Source organism: Gossypium arboreum, chromosome 11 (assembly GCF_025698485.1).
Source record: "Gossypium arboreum isolate Shixiya-1 chromosome 11, ASM2569848v2, whole genome shotgun sequence".
NCBI lineage: Eukaryota > Viridiplantae > Streptophyta > Magnoliopsida > Malvales > Malvaceae > Gossypium > Gossypium arboreum.
In genome coordinates, this window is record NC_069080.1 from 38,202,366 (window position 1) to 38,211,952 (window position 9,587).

General features: G+C 33.5%; 2 protein-coding genes across 3 annotated transcripts; one reads left to right on the forward strand and one right to left on the reverse strand.

Moving 5' to 3' along the window:
- Nucleotides 1-2,119: 2,119 nt before the first annotated feature.
- LOC108483539 (uncharacterized) lies at nucleotides 2,120-3,353 on the reverse strand. Its single transcript, XM_017786996.2, has 2 exons — nucleotides 3,153-3,353; nucleotides 2,120-3,030 (listed from the first exon to the last, which is right to left on the reverse strand). The coding sequence occupies exons 1-2, from the start codon at nucleotides 3,201-3,203 to the stop codon at nucleotides 2,326-2,328; spliced, it is 756 nt and encodes a 251-aa protein (XP_017642485.1). The 5' UTR covers nucleotides 3,204-3,353; the 3' UTR covers nucleotides 2,120-2,325.
- A 352-nt stretch (nucleotides 3,354-3,705) lies between these two features.
- On the forward strand, nucleotides 3,706-9,221 carry LOC108472353 (uncharacterized). Of its 2 annotated transcripts, XM_053021882.1 has the most exons (3): nucleotides 3,706-3,821; nucleotides 6,839-8,697; nucleotides 8,845-9,221. In XM_053021882.1, exons 2-3 carry the CDS (start codon nucleotides 6,954-6,956, stop codon nucleotides 8,898-8,900), a joined length of 1,800 nt encoding a protein of 599 aa, XP_052877842.1. In that variant the 5' UTR covers nucleotides 3,706-3,821; nucleotides 6,839-6,953; the 3' UTR covers nucleotides 8,901-9,221. The 2 variants fall into 2 exon arrangements, with proteins under 2 accessions (XP_052877842.1, XP_017629325.1); XM_017773836.2 differs by lacking the exon at nucleotides 3,706-3,821 and having other exon boundaries at nucleotides 6,637-8,697.
- The last annotated feature ends 366 nt before the right edge of the window (nucleotides 9,222-9,587 follow it).

Here is a 9,587-nt window from a genome sequence, read left to right on the forward strand (position 1 = left end):
AAGGAAAGTAAAAGGGGGACTAGAAGGAACGTGAAAGGAAAAGTGGAAGAGTAAAAAATAGAAAAAAAAGAAGAAGAAGAAAAATTAAAGGAAAAAATAACGACATTATCATGATGTCACTACTAACATTTGTCGTTGTTTGATATTGCCACATGTCCTAAACTTAACGATGTTAAAAAAAAAGTACCAAACTAGTTGACAGAAAAAAAAATTCGGGTACTAATATGAGACAAAAAATCATAAGTATCAATATAGGAGATGTGGACAGGTCCAAATACCAATTTTATATTTAACCCCAAAACTAATAATAAAAATGAATGATTTTTATTTCATTATCTTTAACCTTTTCCATCGTTTCTCCATTGGAGAGAAAACCAAGCTTTTGGCCAGGCTTGTCCTTCAAATTGGTAAGCTGATTTTAATTCGTTTCTTGTAGTTTTTACGTTTTTGAGATCGTTGCGACTAGGTCTAGCTAACCCGTATCTCTGATTTTAAAACTGTTAAAGATTTTAAAACTTGCCATTAATGAATCTTAAATGTTTTTGATAGAAATTGGTAGATTTGGAAGATATGAAATGTTTAAGGACTATTTGATAAAACAAATTTTGTTAAATTTGCATAAAGGGACTACAATGAAAATTTGATGAAATTCCCATGATATTTCTGTAAATTCAGGCTTTAAAGGGCTTTAGAAGGACATAATTGAAATCAAAATGAACAACGAAGCTCAATTGTGAAAGTTATACTTATTTTGATTTTAAGGACTAAATTGAATGAAATTAAAAGTTCAGGGGTATTCAAATAATAAAATTAAATTAATATATTCTTATAAGGTGATATAAGATGTTTGGAATTGATAAATTGAATAGAATTATTGAATAGATTAGAAATTGGACCAAATTAAAAAAAAAAAATAGGAGAAAAGACCAAAATTGTTGATTAGTCCTTAGAGAGTTATTTGTTTGCTGTCTTGACCAATTAAGTTCATACGGTATGTTTGAGTTAAATTTTTATGTATTTAGAACTACAATTGTAATTATATTTAATTGAAATTTTAATTTTTTGATGGACCTCAACAAGGCAGCCAGCTGAAAAACTGAAAAGCTATTGTGATTCAAACTCAGCTCTCTTATGCTGAACTTTCCTAGAAATAGCACCAAAATGAACCTTATTAAAGTCCCTTAGCCTATTCTTAAGCTTTTTCAATTTGAGACAAAAGCACCTCATGGGGTCACCCTAAATTGGAACCTGCCAAGACTCTGCAACAACAGAAAGAAAATCCTCATGCTGAGTCCAAAAATTAAAAAAAATATAAGGATTTGGGGAGGGGGGGGGGGGCGTAGACAAAGACTTTTCAAACCAAGCAATAGAGAAGCAATTGTCCGAAACCCTAGGCGCTAAGAATTCTGCTAGAGAAAGAGGATAAGCCAACAACCAAGTTAGATTTATAAGGACCCTATCAAGCTTCTTAGCAATGAAATTAAGCTGCTGAAGATTTGACCAGGTATAAGAAGGTCCAACATACCCTATATCCGCAACATCAAGGCTATTAACAAAATCTTGAAATTCCCTCATGTCAGAAAAACTACCTTGAGTACCATTGAAGCTTGACCTTTCAAAAGGAGAAAAGGTGACATTAAAGTCATCTCTTGTAATCCACCCAACCACCTGACTAACCTCAACAAGATAGGACCAAAGCTGACGTCGAACAGAAGCATAATTCGATGCATAAACAACTGATGGAAAGAAAGAGTTACCAAAGCAATTGACCTTACCAGTAATACATTGGTCAATAAAACTCAAAGGAATAAAACTATACCAGATTTGCAAAGCACCCAAATTCGACCATTAACGATAACATCATAGTTGCAAAACACAAATCATTGAGCACTAAGTTGTTGTATAACATGATGAAACTTATCCACCTTAATTTTAGTTTCAAGGAAACACACAACATTTGATTTAAGCTTATTCACCCTATTAAGAACATGTCTAAGCTTATTGAGACTATTGAGTCCCCTAACATTCCAAAAACCAATAGTCATTGAGAAGGGGAAATGGATTTACCTCTAATAGAAACAGAGCTTGCCACAAGTTTCTTTCCTTTGTTCAACAAACCTTTCTTTTTACCTTTTAAAGGCTTAATCACAAGGCAGCTCAGGTAGATCATCATTGAGAATTTCAAATCTGTTACTAGAACTTGCAAATTGAACATGTTTCTTTGGGGGAGAAGAAGAAACAAGTACAACTTTCCTATTTCAATGCCAGACTAAACGGAGGAAGCAATACAACTTTTATCTGGCTTAGTAATGGCAACAGTTGCACCTACAGAACTAGATTGCTTAGGCTTCCATACTTTTGCAAGAATGGAAGCCTTTTTAGGACAAACCTTACAGAATAATCAAAGGAATAACAATCTGTACAATGAGTTGGAAGCCAAGGCACAGAAACAACAATGGACACAATTGAACCATCTAACAACTCAACATTGACAAAACGAGGAATAACCACCGTAGTAGATACCTCAATGCAAAGCTTTGCATAAGAAAGGCGCATACGGTCAGCAGTTATTCTATCCATGTACAAAGGATTTCCAATAGCGCTTGCAATATAACTAAGCCCTAAACGAGTGTAAAGCTCAAGAGGAACACCCGAAAGATGAATACAGGCAGCCATATAATCAAGACTGAACTCTAATTTCTTAAGATTCGACTCCCATAGACGAAGAATAAGAGGTTTATTCTGAATATGCCAAGGTCCATGTTCAAGAACCCAACCACATGCCACAGAAGAAGAAAATTGAAAAATATACAAACTATTCCCAGCAAGATGAACAGAAATCTCACCATACTTATACCAAAGAGTGTTGATGATCTTCTGCGTAGCACCAAAATTGGGATCATTCCCAATAGATTGACCAACCAATGAGTACTTCCACTGTTGAATGCCTTTATCAAAAACCTCTATAGGCGACTTCACCAGAACCTCCTCATTACAGATCTGAGGGGGGAAAAAAGAAAGTGATAACACCTAGAAGAATAAAAAAAACTTCTCCAATTAAGAGACAATGCAGTCATTAACAAGCAAGCAGAAATCAATTAAAGTAACAAAGAAGAGCAGATAGAATCAAGAAAAGAAAAAAAAGGACAGACAAAGAAGAACTTAGAAATGTCCATATGCAAATAAGTCCTGCTAACGTGCATTTTTTGTTTCCCCTTTATACTCAAAATTTATTTTGTTCAATTAAATTAATATTTTTTGTAACATCGCTAAATTTAAAATAAATAATAGAATAAGATTATAACAGGTGACATTAATGACATCATGATATCATAATCCAAAAAATATATTAAAAATCGATAAAAATGTTTTAAAAAAAATAAAACCCTTTTCACGTTTCTCCCGGTAAACTCCGCCATTGCCTCGCCACCATATCTCACTCTCCCTCTGTCTGGTACTCTCCACCATTGCTTCACCACCATGACCCCATTCTCACCACCCTCTTTCACACAATTAAATCTCCCCGATAAAGCCTCTTCACTTTTCTCTCAGTAAACTTCTTCCTTCCCTTACTCCCTCTCATGTCGTCAACCTCATCGTCCTCAAACCTCACTCACTATCAACGCTCTCTCTTCTCCTTTTTGAACTTCCTTTTTTCCCAACCCATGTTTCGCTACACGCTTCATTCTTATCCCGCCATGTCCCATTTCCTTATTGCCCATAATATGTTCCCTCAAGCACGATTTCTTCTCAACTTTGTGTCTCTCGCAAAGGGAAAGGCTCGGCTTCTTCGATTTGGGCTTCGATTCTCGAAACCAAAGGTACCCATCAGTGTAAATTTGTTCTTGATTCCTTAATGATTGCGTATACGGATTTGGGTTTTGTTTCTGATGCTATTCAGTGCTTTGGATTGGTAAGGAATCATAAACTTAAAGTACCATTTCGGGGTTGTCAATATTTGCTTGATAGAATGATGAAGATAAGTTCTCCGATTGTGAGTTTAGGATTTTATATGGAGATTTTGGAATATGGGTTCCCACCCAATGTGTATAGTTTTAATATTTTGATGAATAAATTGTGTCGAGAAAGTCTAATTAAAGATGTCCAAATGGTGTTTGATGAAATTGAAAGGAGAGGTTTGAATGCTTCAGTCGTCAATTTCAATACTTTTTTCAACGGATATTGTAAATCAGTGAATTTAGACGAAGGGTTTAGGTTGAAAGTGCTATGGAGGAAGTTGGGATCTATCCTGATGCTTTTACTTACAGTGTTTTGATTAATGGATTGTGCAAGGAGAGTAGGTTGCATAATGCAAAAGAACTGTTTGAAGAAATGTTTAACAAAGGGTTGATCCCAAATGATGTTATTTTATTGAGGGAAACGTGAAAAGGACTTTTGTTGAGTTGAGACGATGAAGATAATTTTATTTTTGTAGTTTTTAAATTTTAATATATATATTTCATTTTTATTTTTAATAATTATAGTATTTTTATGATTTTTATTTTAAAGATTTTTTAAATTATATATTTTTATTTATAATTGTTTTATTTTTAAAATATTTTATTGATTTTTAATATTTTTTGGATATATGATTATGTCATTAATTTCATGTGACATAATCTTATTCTATCACCTGTCTTGAATTTTGACAGAAAAATTTGAAAGAAGTGGACAAATTTAGTTACTAATTTTATATTTAAATTTTATAATATAATTTTTAAGATATATAATATAAGATATTTTTCACTATAATTATCTCAAATGCTCGTATGAGTTCATATTTATAATATAATTTATATAAAAAATAATATTTTTAAAAAAAATTAAATTTGTGAGTAGTTTACATGTGTAATTATTTCAATTCTCATTCTTTTTTTAAGAATTAAAAATGTAATTAAGACACTTTAATTACACCCAATTTACTAGTATCCACTATTATAATGGTTACTTAAATATGTCAACATTATGTAATTATAAGTATTTTCACCCAAATCCAATTATTAAATCACTTTTCAAATACTATCTAATAATTGAGTGATCTTGAATATTGTTTACCAAAACAAATTAAATTTTTTAATCTTCTATAAGAAAGATAATACATTTATAAATAATATTTATATTTTAAGTGATACATAAAATATTTTCATAGAACAAACTCCTCAATCTTTCATTCATTATTTTAAAATTTATACTATTTTTGTAAGAGTATTGTGTTAATACATGGGTTAATAATAATCTAACCTCATTAGGTTATTTTGAATAAAGGAAAGATTAAAATTTTTTTATTCTGAAGTCTTATTTTTTATTAGTGGTTAGTCCTCCTCCTAATTTCATATTTAAATTTATACTAGTTATTTTTATGTTCATCACAAATTAATTTAATATTGATGTAATAATTAATTTTTTATATTAATGCACCAAATAACTAATTTAAACATAATATATATTTTTTTATCATTTATATCTATTTTACTGTCTATATTCAAAATTCATAATTATTTCTCTTAATAATATAATCTTCAAAATTCGAACTTACATTTATTATGGCTAATACATATTACTTAACACAAGCACTGAAGTAAAATACTAAACACGGGGTTAGAGTTTACTTACAGGTGCTTGCAAAATATCAAAATAAAAAGAGTCATAATTCACAACTTTTGATGTCCAAGTGAAAATCTTTTCCCTTTCTAACAAAGCTTTTTTCACTCTAGTTTGGCTTTCGCTTCCACGCTAAAGCCTGCCTGGAAACCAACGCTAAGCATGCATCTTTTTATTCAATATCGACAGATGTCAAGATATGAACCAAACTCCCCAAATCTCAATTATAATCCTTAAACAGTCATCCTAGGAAAGATTTATATTAGTTCTTTTAGTCACATTCATTAATATATTAAACTATAAAGTCTGTAGACCTAATCATGCCATGCATTCCAATGTATAGTCACAAGTTGCATATAATAGCATCAACATGAACAATTAAAAAAACCAAAGAAGTAATTAACAATCATGGGTTTTCATATTGGTAACATGTTGCATATGGAAGCCGCATTTTCTTGAGACCAGTCCAGTTGTACTTGCTTGCAGAATTTTGTGAGTTGAAAAAACAAAACTAAAAAAAGCACCTTTGTTTTTTATGAAAAGATGTACATTTGATTACTTTGTTCTAAAGAGAATGAGATGTAGAAATGATTACTCAGTTTGTATGCTTTTGCAACTGAAACTTTTTTAATAAAAAATGAAATAAAAAAACAGTTTGAAATTTGAATGCTTCGTTTCAAAGTTACAGTGTGTTTGTATTATCCAGAAGCTAGGTAGAAGAGTGTGGTCCATTGTCTATATTGTTGATAGCTGCCTTCTTAACTCTTTGATTGAATCATTTCCAACCTCCATTTTAGGTGAATGCATCAACTTTTGTTCATACCAGATCACTAGCCATAAGAATACGAAATGAATTGAATTTATAGCCAGCATCCAATTCTGAGCCTTTTCACCCTTTTAATTTCCTTACAGATTTCCTTTTTAAAGATCATTTCTTTGCTCTTCTGATATTAAACTTAGACACTAACTCAAAGCACATACATCATTGATTGAATATATATATATATATATATATTTAAAAGGATACATGTCTTAATCAATGAAACTTGCAATTTTATGCCTAAGATTTCAGACAATCACGAACCATTGGTACTGTTCCATAGATAAAATATTGCTTAACCTCTCTTTATGGGTTCTCTATGTCTCTACTTTTTGCTGTCCTTTATATGAGTAGTCTTATTAGCAGCCTAGTTGCCTGAGTTGTTTTACTTTTTTTCATCCACCCGGGAGCTCCAAGAAACTGATTGTGGCGCAGCTTTTTTGTGGCTTATCAATCAATCAATCAATCAATCAATCAATCAATCAATCAATCAATCCATTCGACCCTGAAACTCATCTCTTCACCACCCAAGATGCACTCAGAGCCACCATGCAGCAAGCTGAATTGTTTCTTCTGCACCATGAATGAGCCAGAACCTTCTGTAAGAAGAGCAAAACTCAGCCATTGCTTCAAAGAGATGCCTCTCAGAGATGATCAAGAACATGTGTTGGTCTTGAGTGGGCTGTGGAACATTTCCATGGCACAACCTGATGATCCAGAGTTTCCTGCACTTGGTATATTTGAATGCATGGCCAAACTGATCCATAGAGGCATCACTGATCAAAACTGGCTTCTTAGAGGTCAGAACATTTACATCCCCTACTATGCTGCTCATGTTATTGGTTCATATACAATGGACAATCCTCAATTTGCAGAAAAAGCTGTTAAATCAGGTGTGGTTTTGCCATTAATGGAGCTTTTGAGAGGTAAGATGAGTTGGGTTGAACAAAGAGTTGCAGTTAGAGCACTGGGTCACTTGGCAAGCCATGAAAAAACCTTTGAAGCTGTTGTTGTACATGAAGTGGAGATCATAAGTCTGGCAATGGAAATAGTTAGCAATTGCCTTGAAGTAGTGTACAAAGAGTTTGTTGGAATAAAAGCTAGGAAGAGACCCAAATACCATTGTGATTTGCTTACAAGAGGAGTTGGAGAGTTGGAGTTGCAGTCAAGGAAAGCTGAGGAATGGGCCAGTCAGCTTCAGTGTTGGTCACTTTATCTGCTGAATTGCTTTGCAAGCAAAGAGAGAGGTCTCACCCTAATCTGCAACACTGAGTTTTTGAACAATTTGTGTGGAATGTGGGGTGGACTAGTCAACCTCACATCTCCTGCAGGGATCGGATTACTTAGAACTCTTTGTTCCTCAAAAACAGGAAGGAAAAATGTAGCAAATTCAAGACAAGTAATGGAGAGCCTTTGCAATGTTTCAAGATCTTCAGATGACTGGCAAAACATGGCCATTGATTGTCTCTTGTTGCTTCTCAAAGACCCAGAGACAAGATATGGTGTTATTGACATTGCAGCATCGTCTCTTGTTGATTTAGTTGAACTTAGAAGCCTTGGAGAAAGCAAAATGGTGGGGGAAACAATAAGTCAGACATTGTTGCAAGATTACTACAAAATCAAATTTGGGTTTTTGAAGCTGAAGAACCAGGAAGCTGAGAAAGCATTAGAAGAATTATGGGAATTGAGAGTTGAGAACATCAAAAGAGACAAACTAATGTCTGAACAAGACATGAAAGAGAGACAAGTACTTGTAGGGAAGTTGAAAAAACAAGGCAACCAAAAGTTTTGGACTGGTAAAATTGAGAAAGCTTGCAAGATTTATTCCAAGGCCTTGGAATTGTGTCCATTAAACTTTAGAAAAGAGAGAATCGTTCTTTACAGTAACAGAGCGCAGTGTTATCTGCTACTGAAAAACCCAGCAGCCGCCATTAGTGACACAACTAGAGCTTTGTGCTTATCAGGTACAGTGAGTCCCCACAGTAAAAGCTTGTGGAGAAGGTCACAAGCCTATGACATGAAAGGATTGGCCAAAGAGAGCTTGATGGACTGCTTAATGTTCATCAACAGCCGCATAAAATCAGAGCATACGAAACGTGTCAGGATCCCCTACTACGCAGCAAGGATGATCAACAAGCAGATGAGCGCCACGTGGCTATTTGCAAATGCCAAGTCAAAACTTTGCATCAAAAAGGAGAAAACTGTAGATGAATATGAATCCAAAGGAGAATACCAGCTGCAGGAAATGATGGATGCTAAAAACATGGGTTTCCCAGGTAAGCCTATGATATGAACCATCAAATAACATGCAATGGGAATTTATTTGATGTTACTATAAATCCTTTTGCTTGACTAAGAAATAAGAATGGATTGTTGATATATATGTTCTTTTTCCTTCCCAAATTCCACTTGTCTTTATTGAGATATGCCAACCATATTAGAAGACCCTAAAGCTGAAAAGAGATGGAAGAAAAGATAGAAAAAGCAGGCGGGAGAAGAAAAGACATAATCAATATCAATATCGAGGCTGGAGTAAGAGATAATCAAATGCAGTCGATCACACAGTAAGAGAGGGAAGGGATACAACATGATCAACATAAACTGACCACTCAGAACTCTAAGCAAAGCATTGATGGTAAGATTGTTAGAAAGGTTGCAACTGATATGCAGCCTAGCTATGGGGAAATTTGGGAGAGGAATGTGATTAGTAGGACGTGTGTAGCTTTCCAAACATTTTAGCTATTACACCAATTGTTTACAGGGTGTATGATTTAATTTTACTTGGAACTTCGAATAATAAGATTTGAGTCGATGTAAATTTATCAACCTATAGAAAAAACAGGTACATGTGAAAAACCCCAAATGGTTAACTTTGCCAATTGTAAAACTTGTATTCTTCTGAATTTATGTGGTTTACAGGCAGCTTTTACAACGGTAGAGAGGAAGCTACAACAAGAAAAACTTGAATTCTGTCCGTTTTTAGGTTTACAGCCATAGGATCCCTCTTTTTAGGAACAACATTTTCATAGGGGCCAGATATAAATCATCAGTAGATAATGCATTTTGAATTATGTTCTCTCTTTATCCATCCATATATTATATTATATTATCTTTCCTTGCCTACCTCCTTTTATGATAAGGATAAATACTATATAGACCCTCTCAA